A 22,684-nucleotide genomic window follows, 5' to 3' on the forward strand; every position below is an offset into this window, starting at 1 on the left:
CAACGGTAGCTTGTAGAGACTCCAATTTAAAACTCGCAGGTCCAAGATCGGCGGTAACAGCAGCGAGGGGCAGCGAGGTGAAACGCAGGGACGTGGCTCGGGAGGCTCTCTCTGGGAGGCAGCCCGTAGCGGGATCTGAGTGTGCTGTGCAACACTTACCTGGTTCCATGGGGCAGGAGGCACAGGAGTGTGCAGCATCCACTTGGATGATGCGATGGTAGCCACAGTCACATGCGGGAACTGTATTATTAACAGTATCAATAACAGTGCATACGTTAGCCGAGCTCTAACGTGAATGATTGACGTAACATTAAATTTTGCAAAACAAATCTTGCTCCAGCCTTTATCTTTACTCAAAGTGAGAACGAGAGACAATCTGCATTAATAGACACAGTTTTAGGTAATAGTGACCCACAGCTGATCAGCAGAAGTATTTCAGTAAGACAGTAATAACGTGAGTTACACAATATAAAATACAAAGCTAAGTATTTTGAACACCCGGTAGAAATGATATACATCAATAATTAATTATTCAATTATTACAAGTTAAAATAAGTCAAAATAAACTAAGTACTGACTCATCTTTCAAGAGCAAGCGTTCTGCGAATCCCGCATTGAACTCCGAGCAGTCATCAGTAAAATTACACGTTTTAGGGTGGGTCAAGTTCTTCGCGGGCGGACAACATACAACACAGGCTGGTATTTAGCAAATGTCTAATCTAGTGACGTATAATCGTAAAGCAGTGGGATTCAAATTACAGATGACTCGTACAGGCGGTTCAGTGTCGATTTTTTCTTTTGGGAGACAATAACTTTGTTTATCGTGCACTTTTGACTTTACAACTTAGCAGAACTTTTACATTCACAAACAGCTATATTACACACTGCATGAAAGGGGATATTCGAAAAACCATAATTGGCGTACGTTAACTTTAAACCTATCCCTTAACTCTGATTGGTTGATTGGAATGTTGTTCCAGGATCAAAAAGGATGTTGATCCAGGAACGTTTTACTTCACATTCACTCATAGAGCAAGACACATGCAACACCAAGCTAATGGGTTAAATTCCCAGGAAATGTGATGTTGATAAAGTGTATACCTTGAATGTAATTTAAGATATATGCAGCATATAATGATATATGCAGCATAAAACAAATGCATACTGCCTCATCTAACATTCATTTACTATTTATATTCAAATACAATAACCCTTTTTGTTCCTAGGAGCGCACTCGGTCTGCCCTGCTGGAGACGCTGTATGAGGAGCTGCACTTCAACAGTCAGGCCATGATGGGGTTGGGAGGAGAGGAGGACAAACTGGAGAATGGAGGAGGAGGGGGAGGGGGCTTCTTTGAATCTTTCAAGGTAATCCATGAGGACACCGGGCTTTGGGGGTCTCAGTGAGGGCACTTACTCTACATCCAGAATAGAGGAGGATGGGGGTGTTTGTGAAGCATTACTGTGGCTTGTGTGTGAATAGTGGACGTAGTGTATTCTGGTTGTTTTACAGTCATGTTAGCACTCATGAATCTTTAAAGGACCTGAGATGAGTCGTTCGTTCAGATTGTCTTTTTTGATTTTGCTGCTGTTGTTCTAAATGAACGGTAGCATTTTTCTCTCTCTTGGGATTTAGATGGTGCCGCCTTTATGACTCCAGCTGCCAAGTGATGTAACCAATGCTACCTAAATTAAATCACTCATTACCATGATTTACACTAATTCGTTCTATTAGCACATTGTTGAACATAGATACACTCATGAGAATTATCTTGGGCTGTAGACTAGTTTGCTTCCTAAAATACTTTGCAAATTAATCAGTAGTACATGATTAATCATATCGTACACAGATATGTTCCTGTAATATGTAGCATTATGCATGATGAGTATATAGTGGTGTTATTTTAGTATCATTGATTTTTTTAAAATATATTTTGAATAAGATTTTATTTTTGTATTTTTGTTATTTAAATGTTGGTTAAGGTTTTTTAATTGTGTCGTATGTCTGTATAGTTGTGTATAATTTTTTTATTTCAGTTTTAGTACATCAAGTTAAACTAAATGAAAATGAAAAATGTTGCTTTGGCAACTAGCTGAAAGTACTTTTTGTATTTAATTTAATTTCAGTTAACATTTATTTTATTTCAAGTAACGGAAATGTTTTTTATGGTTTTAGTTAACTATAATTACCCTGGTATATAGAGGTTATGGTCACACTTTAGATTAGGGTTCAATTCTTACTATTAACTAACTATTAACTATTACTTTTGCCTCAATTAACTCTTAATTACTGCTTATTATTAGTTAGTAAAATAGTTGTTAAATTTAGGTATTGGGTAGGATAAAGGGATGTTGATTATGGTCCTGCATAATAAGGCAATAATATGTGCTTTATAAGTACTAATAAACAGCCAATATCCTAGTAATATGCATGCTAATAAGCAACTAGTTAATAGTGAAAATTGGACCCTAAACTAAAGTGTTACTGAGGTTATTACTCAAGACAGAATTTTCTGTGCCCAAAATTCAAATGACCTATAATTCATTATAGACAGACTGTTTGTATGTGCTCGACAGCTGGGTTTTTAATTGAATGTGTCCAGTGGTGTTCACGCATTGATTGTGGTCATCCAGACATAAAAATCTATCAAATTTCTCAAAAATCATTTTCATTATCTCTTTTAACCTATTTTATTTGCTTCAGCAATCACTCATTCACACAGTTTTCTTCATCAGCTGTCCGTAGACAAACAAATTAGCATAAAGGATGTTCTCCAGCTTTTCTGTGGTTGTGACATTCTGGGAGTTTTCCCTTAAAATCGGGCAGCACTTTAGCGGATAATGTTTAATCAATATCCATTCACACTCTTACACAGCTAGCTTCGGTTGGCTCTTAGCCATCCTTTCAATGACTTCCTGTGCTCAGGCTTCATATCATTCTTCTTCCCTCTGGCCACATGCTTTTTCTTTTACGGACAAAACTGCACTCTCTCCTCACCTGTGGTTCACTCAGGTATTGCTTGAGTCGTTTTAGCAACTTGATTGATTGGCTTCAGACCCACTCCATTGGCCCACCCTGACCTGCCGCTGCTCACCGTGTCTCCTCCTCATCTCTCCCTGTGCTGTAGCGGGTGATCCGCAGCAGGAGCCAGTCTCTGGACACCATGGGCCTCAATATCAGGAAGTACACAGTCTCCAATAGTCACAGCGGCAGTTTCACCCACAACAACATCAACCACCTCTCACCAGAGACCCCAAAAACCCCTGGGATAGTAAGTAACCCCCCTACAGGCTTCCCAATGGGCAAAACTATGCTAGTCCCCTCACTACCCTCCACTATGAGGCAAAAACCCAGTCCTGGTTACACATACTTCACTAATTCCTGACTACACTGAAACTTAAGCACATGCACAGATGGTCAGAGTTGCCAAACTAAAGACAAACAACACAACAAAGGCGAAATATTTCATGATTAATCAACCAACCTCAACTTAATAATTGCCCTCATGCACGAGTCCCTTTTTTCCTCATTCCCATCATGCTTTTTTTTTGTCATCTCTGCAGCCACCGATATTCTCAGTCTGTATTTCATTGGAATCTTTCACTCATTACAGTTGAGTTTACCTCAGGAATGTTTCTTGAAAGGATCACTTAATTCACTGGCCTTGCTCATGTGCGCTGCTCTAGCAACTCTAGCAAGTTAAAAGGGTCAATGACATTAACTTGTTCAAAAGTACATTTAAAAAGCCATTCATATTTAATACACCTCTTTTATGATGAGCATTGAATCTCTTTTAAAATTAATTTTTAGTAAAAAAAATGTCAGGGGTGATGCAATTGTCCTGATCATTTTTTCATGATGAAAAAAAAATGTCTAAATAAAATTCTTGAAAAGAAAATTTAAAGGGGCATGAACTTGAGGTACACTTATAATGTTAGTAATTTTATCCAGATTTTTACATGAAAAAAACATCCTAATTTAGAGGTAATGATGATGTAATAATGTGACAAAATTATGTATGTGAGTCGTTTTGGGAGCTTTTTTTCAATAAAAGCTGTTTTTGGATTTAACACAGATTTTTTTATAGTACAATGACCTCTTATGCCAAAAGATCAAGGTAAATTTTATTTCTCAATTCATTACCCGTTAACTAATTACCGCTTACTAATATTAAAAAAAAAAAAAATTAAATGTTAAATTATTTTAATTAATTAATTAATTAATTAATTATTATTGAATTTAAAGACCCTTATGTCAAGATCAATAAATCGCTTAAAATATCAGATAAGTTTAGTTCAGGTTGCAAAATGTGATTAAAATTAAAAAATGTAAAATATTATATTTATGAATAAACAATTTGTGATATTCATAAAAAATTAAATATTAGTATACCTTGTAAATATATATATGTATATATCATTAAATTGGAAAGTTTTCAAATCCATCACAAATACATTTCTAAGAGCTTAGCACAGATGTTTTTTTTAAGTATAAATATGTCATTGACCCAAAAGCATGTTACCTGAATTTGAGTTTTCCCCAGAGAAGACTCTTACTCATTTAACCACTCTGTCATCCCAGGAGGTGTGTGTGTGTATGTTATGGTGGAGATGGGGTCCTTTGAGAGGTGCATGATATAAAGTTATGAATGTGTTGCATGTTGCTCATGAGGGAATGAAATACTGTTAGATGGTTTAAAAGGGGTCATGTGAGATTTTATTTTTGTTATTTTCCTTCCAGTGTCTCTCAGGAATGAATATTATCTGATCTAGATGTAGGATAAGGCGGCCTGCCAGAGATGTTAGTATAAAGACAGTTGTGAATGTTTTGACCTATTACATCCCCCACAGGTTCAGCCGCACATCAGCACCACATAAGTGTGTGTGTGTGTGTGTGTGTGTGTGTGTTGAATGGATTCTGCTGTGCTAATGTTTTAATATGCAGGTGCGCTGTCGGTAAGTATGGTTAAACAGGATAAGTGCAGATACAGCGTTCTTCGGCCAGCCAGCTCTTGCTCCATCAAGCGCAGTGGCTCTTATAGTGCTGCTCCTTGCCCTGGGGACTATCACACACTGAAGGCCATGCTAAGTCATGCCAGTGGCCCTCGTGAGCAAAACTCATATGAGCCTAGTGAAATCTTTCCCCAGAGGGACTCATGCTGGAACAGACTTCAGAGTTACTGAGCCATGCCTCTGTCACAGTTAATGTTTCTGATATTTACAGCACTATCATATGCCACGTCAGTCAAACATTTTTGACCTTCACAGCAAGTTACGCAATGGAGAATATAGACCATATTATGACTATTGGGACTTCAATCCCAAAGCTTAGAGGTGAAAATTTGAAATTGCATAAAGTGATTCATCCCCCTATGGTGATTATGTTATGACAGCCAGGGCCAACGATGAGTGGGCCCCATTAAGGTTCCTGTGACCGTTCTCAACTGGTTTTGCTTCAAGACAATATATATCCAAGTATATTGGACATCAAGTGACACCCCAACACATACCAAAACTATCTATAATAATCAAGGAAAATAAAAACATGCTTACCATCAGTAAGTGTGTAAATAGTGTAAATAGTGCAATTAGTGTAAATAGAAATGTCCTCAAAATCCCAATGGAGCTGCAGCGTGCATTAATCTAACAATATGCTAAATTAATAATGTCTAGCGACAGTTTGTAAATTCTGTTTACTTCACTTTACTTTACTTTACTTTACTTTAACAATCCAATTTCGGATCATGACCCACCAGTTCAGAACCAATGATCTATGATACAATCTGAGGGGAAAAAAAATGTTTGTGAATTATTGCGAGTTTTAGGATATCTACAAGTCCAATTACATAGAGCTCAGTTAAAAATAACATTGCATTAATGTTTATTTAACAGCATGATGTATATGAATTTTCTCATCTGACTAACCTGTTCCAATAATGTTAACCTGACTAACTGATAAACCTTGTTGAAATGTCAAATGTCCCATTGTCTCCAATATTGTGCTGTGTGCTACTACTTTTGCTTTATTGTATTTCACAGGTCCCGCGACCTGCTGAAGTTCCTCCGGCCCTTTTCTCCTCATGTGGCTACCTCTGTCGTGCTTATGACAGCTTTTTTCCTCCTGTTCATGCTCCCTCTAACAGATGTCTGTAGCCTACTTTGTTTGTATAACACATTACCTGCTGCATGGACTCATAATTTCTCTCGTTCTCTTTCTCTCTTTCTCTGTGGGCTCTGTGCAGTCATTGCTTGTCCCAGGCAAAAGTCCCAGTAAATATGGACGGCGTGGCAGTGCCATAGGAATAGGAACCATAGAAGAGGTTCATGTATAACTCTTACTCCTCTCTCATCTGCATCATTCGTTCTCACTGCATGACCTTAACATCACTTTTACACCATACAGCTGCTGATACAGTCAGCGAAAGCCTCTTTAACTCTGTTCTCAATGCACTCATCCTAACAATATAAAAATAGGATTATGGAACTTCATAGTGAACTTGGAACTTCATTTACTGAAATAAAGACGAGGATTTGAGGGATAAATGCGCATTCAGATTAATTGTTTGCACTGTTTAAATGTTTTAGTACTAACTGTTAAAAGTGTGATTTGTGTCCTGGAAATTGTCTGGAAATACATATTTTCAATGTTTTGTCAGCAACAAACAATTGACACCAGTGTGTGCACAGCAACACACCTTTGTTCTTATTGAATATGGCATTTACCGTGACTACATCTACGAGTCTAAGTCTACCATTATAATTACATCTTTTTCGTTTTAATTTATTTTTATTTAATTAAAGTTATTCATTCCATTTTATTTCATTTTTAATTTGTTGCAATAATAAATTATGGCAGATACCAATACGGTGATAATAATATTCTATATAATAATGTTTTATGGCAGATTTCCGATAAATGTCGATATTAAAATTCTATACTATTTTGTCTGAATAAATAAAAATAGTAAAATAACAAAAATTAAATCAATCATTTTAAAAGCTACAAGTGAATTTAAAGATGATAAAATTATGAAAAATTGGTATTAATTTTGAGATTTGCTAAATATTACATTTACATTGTTAAATTAATTATTATCAACTAATTAATTATTATTTAGAGGTTACGGTGAACTTTAGGTGAGCTTTAAATACCCAATATCAGCCAATAACAATAAATAAAAATATATTTAATATCGGCAAATAACTGATATGGAACCGATATGTTGTGCATCCATCATTTTAACAGTTGTTCCATGCAGATCTTCATGCCATATAATCCAGTCTTTCTAAACACACCATATCCTACTGTAAGCATTGTTCAGTCATTTTGCACATTTTTATTTCCATTAGCACTGTTCTTTATAATGACCCATGTACATTTAGATTCATCTACATTTAGCAGTATTATTGAAGTTTCTTCACAGCTCCCCTTTCAGCATCACTTCCTGTGTGTAATGCATTGCTCTGCTATGTTTGAATGTCCAATGTCACTTCTTGTCATGTGGTGTTGTGTACTATTTGGTGTATTTCTAACCCCTCGTCTGATCATTGTACACTCTTTGCGAGCTAATAGTGTAGAAACACAAAAGAAAAAGGCAACAGTGTCTTCCCAAAGCCTTTGAAGCCATTTTAGATAAAAGCCTTTTTTGAAGGCCTTTCATTTGAAGTCATAAATCAGTAGCTGTAAAATCCCAGCGCTCAGGCTTGAAGAGAACAAAGTGTCCCCAGCGAGAACACAGCCGTCCAGTGAAGCTCAGGAGATCCTGCTCCCATCTTTCATCTCCAAACCCTCAAGCACACACTTCACATCCACCCTGCCAGTCGAACTACGAAACACAGTCTTTTGTTCTCACAAAGACTGGACCACGCCACAGATATAAGAAATTACAGACCACTATTGCAAGTGGTATAAAATAGACCTGTCCTATACAGGATGTAATATCTTTAAAGTTTCCTTTGAGACCATATGGTGGCCATCAGAGTTTGAAGGTTATATCTATATGTTTGAATCCTAGGCTCACTGATCTTCTTGTTCCCTCCCACAGTCTTTGATCATTCCTGGAAAAAGCCCAACTAGGAAAAAGTCAGGACCCTTCAGCTCTCGACGTAGCAGCGCTATCGGCATTGAGAACATCCAGGAAGTCCAGGAGAAAAGGTAAGAGGATGTGAACACTTCTGAACTTCTGGAGTTGCAATTGTGGAGCATTACAGTATCACAGATTCAGACAGTACTGGTTTTAAGACCTAGTGACCCTTGTGCATACACCTGCTTGCAGAAGAAAGGTCTTCTGTGAAATTTGTGCACACACTACCATTTTAAAGTTTGGTTTTCAAAGAAATTCATACTTTTATTTAGCAAGGTTGCATTAAATTGATCAAAAGTGACAGCAAAGACATTTGTAATGTCACCAAAAAACAAAACAAAAAAAATGCTGGGGTTTTTTTCTATTCATCAAAGAATCCTGAAAAAACGCATCATGGTTTCCTCAGAAATATTAAGGCACAACTGTTTCAACATGGATAATAATAAGAAATGTTTCCTGAGCATCAAAACAGCATATTAGACTGATTTCTGAAGCATCATGTGACTGAATTTTCAACAGCCATTGCTGCAGTCTTCAGTTTTGCCATCACAGGAATAAATTACATTTCATTACAACTTATTAAAAGTTATTTAAAATTGTCAAAATATTTTCAAATTTTACTGTTTTTATTGTATTATTTGTAAAACAAATAAATGAAGACTTGGTGAGCATTAGAGACTTTCATATATATATATTTTTTAAATCTTACCGAACCCAAACTTTTGAATGATAGAGTTTGTGTGTGTTTTGGTGAGAGCAGGACTCAACAAAAATATGGCTTGGGCCATTTAAAGAGAGTTATTAGGCTGGTTGATGAAATTGTCAGTACTGACAGAATCGATGTGTTCCAACAATCTTCATCATTTATTCTTCATTTATTGATCATGCACATGTACATGCAAATTTAAACAATTCTTTTAAGATATATATTTACCTCTTTTTGAGTAAAAATATATATAGGCAGAACATAATATTACACTGAACTCCTTCCTTTTATGTGTGTTTATGTGTTTGGTGAAGAATTGCCGCTCTGTTGTCAGAGGACAGGACAGTGCTCTGTCTGTCTCTACCCAGCGTCACTCTCAAGAATGGGAGGCTCATCGTGGATCCCTCCAAGTATAAATGCTACCAAAGAATGCCACCTCTTTAACCATAGACTAGCTGCTTACCCTACCTGGCCATAGAAATGCATCTGAAATGCTATGAATTATGGCCTTAAGCACATTTAACTGGTGGCACATGCAAAATCAACATGCTAACTGATTGGCGGTCTGCTCATTTTTCAGCCAATCAAATGTCTGTTGTACGGATTTTGCATGAGCTGGCCTTTGTCAAATGTACTTTAATACTTACAGGCCCCTTGAATGATGTTGCTCTGAACTCATGTGTTTCAGTGTAGTGATGTGAATCAGCATGTATTGTTGTATCTAACCAAACCTAATTTTTAGTTGACTGCAGTTGAGCTTGGACTCCTTCACCTCATGGTTGATTTGTAGATTTGTAAACATAATGCTTATGCTGCCCTCTAACGGTCAGTGTGTGTGTGTGTGTGTGTGTGTGTGTGTGTGTGTGTGTGTGTGTGTGTGTGTGTGTGTGTGTGTGTGTGTGTGTGTGTGTGTGTGTGTGTGTGTGTGTGTGTGTGTGTGTGTGTGTGTGTGTGTGTGTGTGTGTGTGTGTGTGCGCGCGCGTTAGTAGGGAGAGCTCCCCCAGCACACAGAAGACTCCTGACAGTGGCCACGCCTCCCAGGAACCAAAATCTGAAAACTCCTCCAATCAGAGCTCTCCTGAGGTCCTCGTCACTAAGAACAGGTAAAGTGAAAAGTGATTATATGATTTCCTCACATTTATCAGTGAGGATCAGACTATGAATTTGCCTTAAACCATATTTTTATGTCTCAGGGGTTGATTTCAACTTTTTGTTATATGAAGAGTAAAACTATTATTCTTTTTTATTTTACCTTTCCAATAGTGTGAAATATAGCGGTTTGTGCATGTTAACGATCTGCAAAGTTGCTAAGAAGTCCACAGGAGATACAGAAAACACTTGCCTGAAACGCTTTGTTGTAGTCCTGCCATTATTTCTGTGACTTGGCTGGGTCACCATGTTACACATTTGCATAACTGCATAATTTGGCTGTTGGTTGCTTTGGTCCACCTTCAAAGAACAGTTGAGTGACTTTTTTTTCTTTTTTGCTGCTAGGACTTAGAATATAGACGTCATAGATACCATAGATATAATGCTCTTCACAGCTGCTCATGAAGCCTCGGAAGCAGAAACCCTATTATGGTAATGGGGCATTACATTTGTGACACATGCTCTAAAGCCGCGGTCACAGTAGATTTTGAGCCTGCAAAATTTATTCGGACACTGCAATGGTCATGATATTACGTAACGCTCTGCAGCGTCTTTTTTATAAACATGAATTCAACATATAACCAATAGTAATACACTCAAAATCTAAAAAATATCTACTTTACTGAAAAAATCCGTAACTAACCAATCAGAGCAGACGGGTCTCAGAAAAGCAAGCTTTAAAGAGGCAGGGACTAAAACAGAGTTTTTCAGGCAGAGGGTGAGGGGCTGCAGCAAGGTAAGGTATGCAAAAAATAAAGTTTTTGATGTAAGTGTATTCTAGTAGACCACAAAAATAAAAATGATGAACTTGTAAATAAGCATAATATTTACAATAAAAAAAATTTTGATTGTGTGTTGTGTCCAAACAGTCTTGAATATTTTTTTCAAATTATGCAAGTGAAAAATATTATTAAATTGTGTGTATTTTGGGTACTCAAAATGCTAGTTAACTTCATCACTTCTGTAATTTGAGATGTTGTGGAAATGTTAATGACCACTGTTAAAATTGCCCACTGTTGGACATCAAACTAAACTAGTGAGAGTGTGAAAATTTCCACAAGGCCAAAATGGCCCACAGTTGAAGAAACACCCTATTATTAATACAGTTTCCATTGCATTTATCAGTAACTTTGTTTTCTTTACTTGCCAATGTCAGCTTTTACTCACATTTGGTGCTTGGTAGGTTGTGCATTTTGGGGGATGTAAGTGATCTGACAGCGAGAACTATGGAAATGTCATGCTTGTTATGAGCGAATGTATTAAGAGCATGTTTTTATTTGTATGTGTGTGCAGTTCAAGCATTTACTGCCGGGCTCCGTCCATTCCTGAGGCTCATGACCTGTCCCGCTCCTCCTCTAATGCCAGCAGCTTTGCTAGTGTGGTAGAGGAGAACGAAACAGAAGCTACAGAGGACTATGACACCGGCATGGTTAGAACAGCACATTAATCGTTAATGCATCACAAGTAATAAACATCTCTAGAAACACTTAAACAAACTTCATATGTATTGTAAGTATGTCTAGAGGAATTTGTTGAATTTGTTCCATTCAGGAGAGTCTGTCATCAGCAGATACTCCTCAAAAACGAGACTCATTGACATACAGCACATGGCTTGAGGACAACATGAGCACTACCAGTACAACCAGTAGGGAGAGCTCTCCTGGTGAGAGAAATAAGCTGTACAAAAGAGTTTCATTCACACAATATACGTATTTGTGTAGCAGTGTTGTGTTTGTGTGTCTTTCTATATTATAAATTTATAATTTTTCCAGCCTTTGGCAAAACTCAACAGCAGAATGGTGGAAAGAACCAGGAGCAGAACCGTACAGACATTCGCATCAAACTTGAGCGACCGCATGACCCCAAATCCACATCGGTGAGTCATGCTAGCCTAGTCTAAAGATGCAGAATTTAAGTGTATCTGCATGCAGATTTAAGTGTGTAAATGCATGCAGTTTGCACATAAAGAATGACAGCTTCTTTAGTCGAGTATTGGGCAAGTGAATGTACTTTGCCATTCTTTATTTTTGCCTGTGTCTGTTGTAACTCTGTGATGGTCTGTGCAGGACTGCTAGCCTCTTCTGCTTGACTGCTTCATGGACATCCATTAACAGGTTAGATAAACTGTTATCTTGACTAAATAATTTTGTTTCATCAACTGAATATCACAGTCTTGGTCTATTGTATTACCTATATTATATTATTAAAGGGATAGTTCACCCAAAAATGAAAATTAGCCCATGATTTACTCACCCTGAAGCCATCCTAAGTGTATATAACATACTTCTTTCAGACGAATACAATCGGAGTTATATTAAAAAATAACCTGGCTCTTCCAAACATTATAATGGGAGTAAATGGGTATATGATTTTGGAAGTCCATCACAGCCTATACATCTGTGATAATAGTGTTCGAAAAAGCTCTGGGGGATTAATAAAGGCCTTCTGAAGCGAAGCGATGCGTTTCTGTAAGAAAAATATTATGTAAGAATATTGTGTAAGAAAAATATTGACCAAAATAACTAGCTTCCGGCAGACGGGCGTACGCATGGCGCAACTCCGCCCCACCTCGTCTCGTGGGTATAAAACGAGGACGCCAGCAACATGCAGATATGTTTTCGCTCCGGAGCCAAGAGAATCTCTTCACTCCACAGCCATTTCTGACTTCACTCTACAAGACGAGCGACTCTCCGGTGTTGGTGTGACGGCGATCTCCAGCGAGTTCACACTGCCTGCTGATCTGTGCAGTATCTGCCAATGAGTGTGTTTCTCCCTGCTTGCTTCAACATCCGCAGAGTTTTTTCCTCTCACAAAAGAGCTTGCACGCGGCACGTCTTTTTAAAGACCCCAAGGGCCCATCTTCGGACCCCCGCGGGTTTCCTTAGACGTTCCAGAATCGGATCTGAAATCCATCGCAGCATCACAGGGCGGGCAAGAATCTTCAGGAAGTGAAGATTCGGCAGTGCTGCCACCTTCGGGAGCGCATACGGCATTTGTCGAGTCGGATCCTAAGATGACGGCCATGCTTTCCCAGGCTGCCGCGAACATTGGATTAGAGTGGAATCCTCAACCCTGTCCTGAGCGCTCGCTGCTGGATGATTAGTTTTTGGGTGCGGCCACTGACACCCGTCGACATCCAACCCCAATACCTTTCTTCCCGGATGTGCAAGAGGAGATCTCTAAATCCTGGAAGACGACCATGTCTTCCTGTGATTCCTCGTTGATCTCCTCCGCCTTTCCTCCCCTCGACGGGGCCGCTGCCCATGGGTACACTGGGGTTCCCCCGGTCGAACGCTCTATTGCGATGCTACTGTTCCTCAGAGTGCTTCTTCTCGGCGCGACCCTAAGCACCCATCCGAAACCTGTAGTTTTCCGTCTACGCTTGTGGCAAAATCCTATAGAGCCGCCTCTCTGCATGCCATGGCCATTCTGCAGGTCTACAAGGCCCAGATGCTCAGGGACATGCACGAGGGCAGGACTGAACCAGGGCTCTTTAATGAGCTGCACTCATTGGAGACCACTGACCTTGCTCTCCGAGTGACGAAAGTGGCCGCACACTGCCTGGGTCAGCTGATGTCCACCAATCACCTGTGGCTGAACCTGGCCGGTGTGCAGGATGCCGACCAGACTCGTCTGCTCGACACCCCCATATCCCAGGTCGGCCTTTTTCGGTGGTGCGGTTGAGGGCTTTGCCCAATAGTTCTCAGGCGCCCAGGAGCAGACTGAGGCTATCCATTATACTCTGCCCCGACGGCCCACTGCTGAAACAGCCCTGTCGGCTCAGATCCCTCAGTCTGCCCACCGCCGAGGGTGCCCTCCCGCGGCTCCCACCCCGGCCGTTCACCCGGGCTGGCTCGTGTAGGAAGCCGTAGGAAGGCGCCACAGCCTTCTCTAGCCCCGACCCCGCTAAACGCCAGGCTAAGCGGCACTCCTGAGACGGGCTACTCAGAGATGGGACTCAGTTCTTTTCAGGAGGTGGAAGCAGGGTCACTACTTCTCCCGGTGGAGGGCCGGAGGAGAATCCTCTTTCTCAGAAAGAACTGACTCTCCCGTCTCTGATCACACAGAGTTCTCGGATGAGTGTGCGCCGCCCCTGGGCCGCACCACTCTCATCCTCCTCTGTCGCTAGACCCTTGGCAGAGCAGGTCCCTGCTCCACTATGGTCGGTGGCAATGCCCCTATCATGAGAGCGGAGGTTGCTACCCTACTGGCGAAGGGTGTCCCTCCAGCCGAAATGAGGTCCGGGTTCTACAGCCCCTACTTTATTATCCCGGAGAAATCCGGTGGGTTGCGGCCAATCCTGAACCTGCGCATCTGAACCGCCCCTTCACAGGCTGCCGTTCAAGATGCTCTTGGCCAAACGCATTTTTGAATGTGTGCGGCCACAGGTTTGGTTTGCGGCGATCGACCTGAGCGATGCCTACTTTTATGTCTCCGTTCTCCTTCCACTCTGACCATTCTTGCGGTTTATTGTCAAGGGGCGGGCATATCAGTACGCCGTTCTCCCATTCCGGCTAGCCCTGTCCCCTCGAGCCTTCACGAAGGTCATCGAGGCAGGCCTTGTTCCTCCATGGGAACACGGGGTTCGCATCCTGAACTATCTCGGCGACTGGCTATCCTAGCTCACTCTCGAGACCAGGTTTGTGAACACAGGGACCTAGTGCTCCGGCACCTAGCTCGTCTGGGCCTTCGGGTCAACTGGGAAAAGAGCAAACTTTGCCCCGTGCAGAGGATCTCTTTTCTCGGTATCGACTAGGTCGCCTTCTCCACTCAGCCACTGCTGACTTGCCTGAGACAAATCAAGCGCAAGTTTGCAGTTCCACTGAAGTTATTTCAGAGGCTCCTGGGGCATATGGCATCCGCAGACGCAACATCGCCGCTTGGATTGCTCATATGAGACCGCTTCAGCTTTGGCTTCACGAGTCCCGAGGTGGGCATGGCAACACGGCATGCTCCGAGTACCAGTTACTCCGACCTGCCGTCAGACCTTCACCCCGTGGTCGAACCTCAGTTTTCTACGGGCTAGTGCCCCTGGAACGAGCTTCTGGGCATGTTGTTGTCTCAACACGTGCCTCCACCACGGGCTGGGGCGCCATGCGCAATGTACATGCTGTCGCGGGCTCCTGGACAGGACCCTAGCCCCCTTAGCATGTCTATTGCCACGAGTTGCTGGCAGTACGCCTTGCTCTGCACCGCTCTCTTGCGTTGCTCAAAGGTCAACACGTACTAGTCCGCTCAGACAATACTGCGTCAGTAGCGTACATCTACCGTCAAGGTGGTCTATTATCCCACCGTATGTCTCAACTCGCCCGCCACCTCCTCTTATGGAGTCAGAAGCATCTGAGGACGCTTCGAGCCATTTTTTTCCCGGAGCCCTGAACTGTGCAGCCTACGAGCTCTCACGGCTTCAGCCCCTCCCTGGAGAATAGCGACTCCATCCCCAGCCGGTTCAGCTGGTTTGGGACCAGTTAGGGGCCGCACACTTAGTCCTGTTTGTCTCCCACGACTCGTCCCATTTCGCCCCATTTTACTCCCTGACTGAGGGCACGCTCGGCACGTACATGCTGGTACACAGCTGGCTGCGGGGCCTCCACAAGTATGCGTTCCCCCCAGTGAGCCGTCTTGCACAGAACCTGTGCAAGATCAGGGAGGACGAGGAGCAGGTCATATTGGTTGCGCTTCATTGGCCCATCCGGACCTGGTTCTCCGAACATTCTCCTCGCGACAGCACCTCCCTGGCCAATTACTCAGAGGAAGGATCTCCTTTCTCAGGGACGGGGCACCCTATGGCACCCTCGTCCCGATCTTTGGAACCTCCACATGTGGCTCCTGGACGGGACGAGGCAAGTTTGAGTACCCTACCACAACCGGTGGTGGCTACCATCACTTCCGCTAGAGCATCGTCCTCTGACATGGCTACGCATTGAAGTGGAACCTCTTCGTCAACTGGTGCTCTTCACACCGAGAAGACCCCAGGAAATGCCCTATCAGTGTCGTGCTTCCTTCCTGCAAGACGGGTTGGAGCGAATACGGTCTCCCTCCACCCTGAAAATGTATGTTGCCACTATCGCCGTACATCACGACGTAGTTGATGGTAAGTCCGTGGGAAAGCACAACCTGATCGTCAGGTTCCTGAGTAGAGCGAGGAGACTGAATCCTCCTCGCCTCCTCTCGTTCCCTCTTGGGACCTCTCAGTGGTTCTAACTGCCCTGCAGAGCGCTCCTGGTTGCATTGACCTCCATCAAGAGGGTGGGGGACCTGCACGCATTTTCCGTTGATGAAGCGTGCCTGGAATTCGGGGCGGCTTACTCTCACGTGTTCCTGAGACCCCGGCCTGGATATGTGCCCAAGGTTCCCACCCAGGTGGTGAACCTGCAAGCGCTGCCCTTGGAGGAGGCAGACTCAGCCTTGGCACTGCTCTGTTCAGTACACGCTCCTGCCTACGTAGACAGAACTTAGTGTTTCAGGACCTCAGACCAGCTCTTTGTCTGTTATGGTGGGAAGCTGAAGGGAAAGGCTTCTCCAAGCATAGGTTGTCTCACGGGATGTGGACGCCATTGCTTGGCATACCAGCAGCAAGGTCGACCATGCCCCCTTGGTGTGACAGCCCATTATTTGCATATTTCCCCTGAGATATGCTTTCCAGTGTACCTTGGTGTTCCTGTGTTAAGTAGGAGTCCTTCGTCTGCATGTTGCCGGCGTCCTCCTTTTATAGCCATGAGGTGGGGTGGAGTTGCGCCATGCAAATTCCATCAAAATCGTCCATCATTAATAGGTAACTATGCATGATAAATGAGTAGTACTACATTAACATTTCATCTACTACTATTAACTAATATGAAAACAAAATTAATTAATCAGTAAATTAATGACTGAGATAGTTCATTATTAATGATAATGAACTATCATTATGAACTATCATGAACATTCGGTAATCAAAAATTACTGAATGAGATTAGCCTTATTAAAGAGATAGTTGAAAATGAAAATTTTGTCATTACTTACTCACCCTCAAGTTTTTCCAAACCTGTATGAGTTTCTTTTTTCTGTTGAACCAAAAAGAAGATATTTCAAAGAATGTTGGTAACCAGACAGTTGATGGTAGTCATTTACTTCCATAGTTTCCATCAAATAAAAATGTATCACAGTTTCTGCTTTAAAAATTCGCTTTTCTATTACAGGAATACATTAGATTTTAAAATATATTAAAATAGAAAACTTGTTATTTTAAATTATAATAATATTTCACAATATCATTGTTTTACTGCATTTTTGATCAAATAAATATAGCCTTAGTACTTGGTGAGATTACATAAAAAAAACATAAGCCGCTTTTCCACCTTTGGGCTAAAGTGTTCTCTACGCGTAACCATCCCATTCCGTGCCGATCCAGCCCAGCCTGATAACAGAGCTTTTTGGAATGTAATAGAAATGCGCCAGTTGTTTGCCTTGGTAAATCAAGAGTTTATAGACTTTTATATAAGATGTAAATAGCGACCGTTGTGGAGAATGATCAAATATTTCTTTTAATTTTATTATTAATTGTGTTTATGTTGCTTAAATAGCGCACTTAGCCAGCTACAGAGACATTGGTAGTCATGCAACAGACAAGTGACCAATCCTGAGTGGCGACGTCACTACACGCATTCTACCAGTATGGTTGGCTGAGAATTCCAGATCGAAAGCGGTTTGTAATCGTGCCGTGCCGTACCAAGCTCAAGTGAAAATATAACTAGAACCGTTCCTTACTGTTCTTAGAACAGTTCGGCCCAGCGGTGGAAAAGCGGTGTCGGTGGCCTGATTATTGTCTCACACCATATTGTTTGAACAGCATTTCCATTAGAAACACCTTAGAGAGACAAGGAGAGCTTGGGTTACTTGAAGAAGAAGACGATGACACCAGTCGGCTGCATGAGTGACAACATGTGCATGGCCCGGAACCACGATCATGTGACCATGCCTCTATCAGGACACTCACTACCCTCGCAGACTTGACTAGAAACCGGAAGGAGTTGGATAACTGTGCACTAGCCCTCCTTCGGACTTGTCCTTAACCCCCTTGTGAGTACATCTGTAAATGAATGAGAACCTCCTCTGTAGCAGTGTCTAATGACATGTCATTGTGCGGATGAGTGGCTAAACTAACAGCTTGTTTGAGGTCCTAACACTGTGCTAAAATTCAGTTCTGTGAAGTTTTTCTCCTCAAGGACATTTCACCTGCTTGGACGATGAAAGCATTTTCAGCCCTGTCCCAAATGGTGGGCTGTGCAACAGGGCGCATAGCCCTGAAACCTAAAATGACAAATGGAACTTGCTACGGTCATCGCACATCTGCAAGTACAGTACACATCGGATGCACTATTTGGGACCGGGTCATTTCTCATATTCTGATATTATTGATGTTCTTTCAGTCAGATTTCAGGTGTAACACCCCTTGATCTAATGTTTATAACAGCTGTGCAATACATCTTTTGACGTTATTTAAGAGTAACTCCACTTAAAAAGTTTTTCTGCAGAGAAAAAAACTAATAAAAAAAGCTGTGTTGTGAATTGCAGTTCAGTCAATGCATAGTATTTTGACTAAGGGTGCACCGATATTAAAAATAAATCTGATAAGCTGCTAATTATTTTCATGTTATGACAGGTATTAAAATTATATACTTATTTGTAAAGAAACAACAAATAAATATAAAATGTAAATTTTTAAACATTAAATTGAAATGCTACTAAGTAAGGTATCACAGAATTATAATGTACAGTATAAAATTGGATATTCTTTTTGAAATGGTTAATTTTTAAGTGCCCCTATTATGCTATTTTAAAGTCTCCTAATTTTGTTTTGGAGTCTCCTACAACAGGTTTACATGCATCAAAGGTAAAAAAAAATGTTTAATTTTCTAATAATATACATTTGCACATCACCACATTTTCAATGATTCTTAAACGACTCGCCAGATGAATCAATCTCTCTAAATCCCTCCTTTCCGTGAGCTACTCTGCTCTGATTGGCCAGACGGCTCAGTTTGTTGTGATTGGTCTACCGCATACAGCGTATCGAAAACAAAAACGCCCAGCGATTCTACACTGTAAACTAAAGACAGTAACGCGAGTCTGAAGATTTAACATTGGAAGAACTAGTTATTCAACCCGAAACTCCATTGCAAGGATGACTCGAGCAGGACGTTTCTCAGTGATGCACTACTCAGTTTGAGGTACATTATCAGATGTTGCCCCTGTAATTCCTCACCATTAGCATTAACAAATGTATGTCCATCAACAAACCAATTATTTTACTTATTTATTTACTGAGTATTTTTCTAATTTATTGCAGTGAACATGTGGGAACTGTATCAATAACAGTGCATACATTAGCCAAGCTCTAGCTTGAATGACTAATGTAACATAAAGGTCTTGCTCGATGCTTACTCTTTACTCAAAGTAGTAAGAATGACAGACAATCTGCATTAATAGACACAGTTTTAGGTGATAGTGGCCCACAACTGCTTAGCAGAAGTATTTCAGTAAGAGTAGTAATGTGAGTTAACCAGTTAGCAGGAGACCTACACAATGTAAAAATCAAAACGAATTCTTTTGAACACCGGTAGAAAATATATAAATCAATAGTAATACTTACAGGTTGTGATTCTGAGGAGCAAGTTAGTCCAAATTAACTGGGTACTGGCCCATCTTTCAAGAGCAAGCGTTTTGTAAATCCTGCATTGAGCTCTGAAATTTGAGAAGCAGTCATCAGTAAAATAGAGGGAACACAGCTAAAGTTTAGGATTAAACTGCTGTGATATCATGGTAAAGATGAGTTTTAACCACTGATTCTTCACATGCTCGTCCTTGGGCAGTGAAAAAAAAACTGGCTTTACCTTCACATTGTAGAGCACAGCGTCTTCTCGACATGATGCTGTCTAGTATCAACAGGAATCAGCTGCAGGTTTGAGGTTCAAGTTTTCCCTGGTGTCTGATGTTCTGATGTTCATTTGAAAAACGATTCATTTCATTGACTCAGAGTCGACTCTTACTTTTGAAAGACAATAACTTTATATACGGTGCACTTTCAGATTTAAAACTTTGCAGGATGCATGAAAGGTCATTAAAAAAACCATAATAGGGGCACTTTAAGTGAGCGTTACATGACAAAGGTAATCTAAATGTACAAATAAAGGAAAAAAGCAATTATACAAATTGTACATCCTATAAAACAATTATACATCTAGTATTGGCGAGTACTGATATTTAAAAATTCTAATATCAGCCAAAAACTGATACGGTACTGATTCTCAATAATGTGCATCCATAGCTCTTTATTTATATAGCACATAATTATTGGTGAGATTTTCTCATATGTCATAAACTGGAAAGTGTTGTTACTCTTAAATAATGTATCTATCTGCCATTATCACTTGTGCATGGAGAAATGGGGCATTTAATGAGTGTGAGTCAAAGAAAATATTCACATTTGATTAGCATCAAAACATGACAGTTTGGTGAAGTGTACTGAATATATTACATGCTACATTGCAGATGCCTAACCTTACCATCAAACCAATAAAAAATTCTGCCATGTCAGTGTTACAACAACAGTGAGCTAGCATACTAATTCAGCTCAGTTTTCTGACCAGCTGACCAAGCAGGACTAACTGTAAGTCATGGTTTATGCTCAGCTTTGATGCACCAGTTCGACATGTTGATCTTTTATGTTTGCCACATAAGCAGCTTGTAATAAATAAAAAGCTGCGATGTCTTGAGTTTCATCTTAAGTGCGGCACTCCTTGTGGTGACTCTTCTCTCAATTTTTTTCAAACTGTATAAAAATCCCTGGTGGAGATTCTTTCTTTATGTTGACTCAATTCAAACTGGCTATTCTTTTTTTTTGCGCTTGAACATACATGGTTTAATGTTCAAGCTGTTTGCCAAGGTGCCAGTCCTCTTTTAAAAAGTCTAAACAGACTTGTGAGTTTAACAAATGTGCTGTTGCTAATCTATAAACCATTTATTAATGCCAAAAATCAGTCAATGGGATGTTTGCTCTTTCTGTTGACGGCAAAAAGCATTGAATGGAGCCTAAATATGACAGAGTTGTTTGGAGTTGCCTTACTCTAAGTGTCAAAATATATGAAGGGGAAAGTTTAGCAGATTATTTTGTAATCTATTTCTGATAAATGATTGGCCTTACTGGCTTCCATTAAACTGCCTTTGTACCGCCCCTCGTCCTACACCATTAAGATGTAATGTAGTCGTCATTACTGATCCATGTTTGTTTTATACAGTTCTGATGGCATACTCAGACATTGGCTCTGTCTGAAACCTGAAAACTGAGTTGCAGGCAATATACTAAGGTAAGAAAGGCAAAAAGGTACATCCATATCCAATATTTGTGCAATATTTTGTCTAAGCCGCCATCAGTTTGTTGATTTTGAAGGCAGTACAGATGTGTCCTTTTTTGCCAACAATACTCCACAAACTTAAATGACATTAAGGTGCCTTGGAAGCCTATCTGAAAGCAGATTCATTATGCCTGTGAAGTTTTTGACTGACTTGGCAGCTGAGGTTTCAGACACAGCCAATATTGTGCTAAAAGGCTGGACATCATCAGAACAACTACAAAGAATTGCTAACACTATAACTAAAACCTCTTTTGGAACAGTTGTGTATTAATAAAAAACAAATATGTTTTAGTCTGCTTTTGTTTGCTCTGCGCAGGGCTTCTGTGCCCCCTTGTGGTGAGACATGATTCTACCATTTATTTGCAGTGACCATGTACATGACTGTAATTTGCTATTCCTGTGCAGAAGTCAAATTTGTCTGGGGAAACAAAAAAGATGCAGCACAAAATCCATACTGATGACAGGGTATGAATTTTTAGACGTTGTTATGCTTTCCTTTTGAGCTGCCTCTTCTGTGACCTTTTCCTGTGCAATCATCATTGTAAATACTGCTTTTTTTGTACATACTGCCCAGAAAATCTGAAACAAATAAACTTGAGTGTGATATTGCATTGAACATGTTTTGATTTCTTTTAAAAGCATACCCAAATGGATTTATAGTATTAAAGCACAAGTATGAGGAATTAATTTATGCATGTGACCATACAGGTCCTTCTCAAAAAAAATAGCATATTGTGATAGTTCATTATTTTCCATAATGTAATGATAAAAATTAAACTTTCATATATTTTAGATTCATTGCACACCAACTGAAATATTTCAGGTCTTTTATTGTTTTAATACTGACAGTTATGTCAGGAATCCTTTTGCAGAAATGACTGCTTCAATGTGGCGTGGCATGGAGGCAATCAGCCTGTGGCACTGCTGAGGTGTTATGGAGGCCCAGGATGCTTCGATAGCGGCCTTAAGCTCATCCAGAGTGTTGGGTCTTGCGTCTCTCAACTTTCTCTTCACAATATCCCACAGATTCTCTATGGGGTTCAGGTCAGGAGAGTTGGCAGGCCAATCGAGCACAGTAATACCATGGTCAGTAAACCATTTACCAGTGGTTTTGGCACTGTGAGCAGGTGCCAGGTCATGCTGAAATGAAATCTTCATCTCCATAAAGCTTTTCAGCAGATGGAAGCATGAAGTGCTCCAAAATCTCCTGATAGCTAGCTGCATTGACCCTGCCCTTGATAAAACATAGTGGACCAACACCAGCAGCTGACATGGCACCCCAGACCATCACTGACTGTGGGTACTTGACACTGGACTTCAGGCATTTTGGCATTTCCTTCTCCCCAGTCT

General features: G+C 40.8%; 1 protein-coding gene across 32 annotated transcripts in view; it reads left to right on the top strand.

Annotated features, from left to right (window-relative positions):
- The window catches only part of rap1gapa (RAP1 GTPase activating protein a), a 144,412-nt gene extending 122,462 nt beyond the window's left edge, over positions 1-21,950 (top strand). For 8 of the 32 annotated variants that reach the window (XM_077218220.1, XM_077218223.1, XM_077218222.1 and 5 more), the window contains 8 exons: positions 1,227-1,367; positions 8,045-8,154; positions 9,776-9,892; positions 11,232-11,367; positions 11,490-11,601; positions 11,711-11,814; positions 12,005-12,052; positions 17,770-21,950. In XM_077218220.1, the coding sequence (XP_077074335.1) occupies positions 1,227-1,367; positions 8,045-8,154; positions 9,776-9,892; positions 11,232-11,367; positions 11,490-11,601; positions 11,711-11,814; positions 12,005-12,013 (729 nt within the window). In that variant the 3' untranslated portion in view covers positions 12,014-12,052; positions 17,770-21,950. Of the gene's footprint in view, positions 1-1,226; positions 1,368-3,127; positions 3,272-6,241; positions 6,320-8,044; positions 8,155-9,103; positions 9,200-9,775; positions 9,893-11,231; positions 11,368-11,489; positions 11,602-11,710; positions 11,815-12,004; positions 12,053-17,769 lie in introns of all 32 variants that reach the window. The other 24 variants (XM_077218191.1, XM_077218193.1, XM_077218206.1 and 21 more) reach the window with 10 other exon arrangements.
- Positions 21,951-22,684: the final 734 nt, after the last annotated feature.

Source organism: Siphateles boraxobius, unplaced genomic scaffold (genome assembly GCF_051911475.1).
Source record: "Siphateles boraxobius isolate OS27281-9 unplaced genomic scaffold, OSU_SipBor_1 77, whole genome shotgun sequence".
In the NCBI taxonomy this organism is placed as follows: Eukaryota; Metazoa; Chordata; class Actinopteri; order Cypriniformes; family Leuciscidae; genus Siphateles; species Siphateles boraxobius.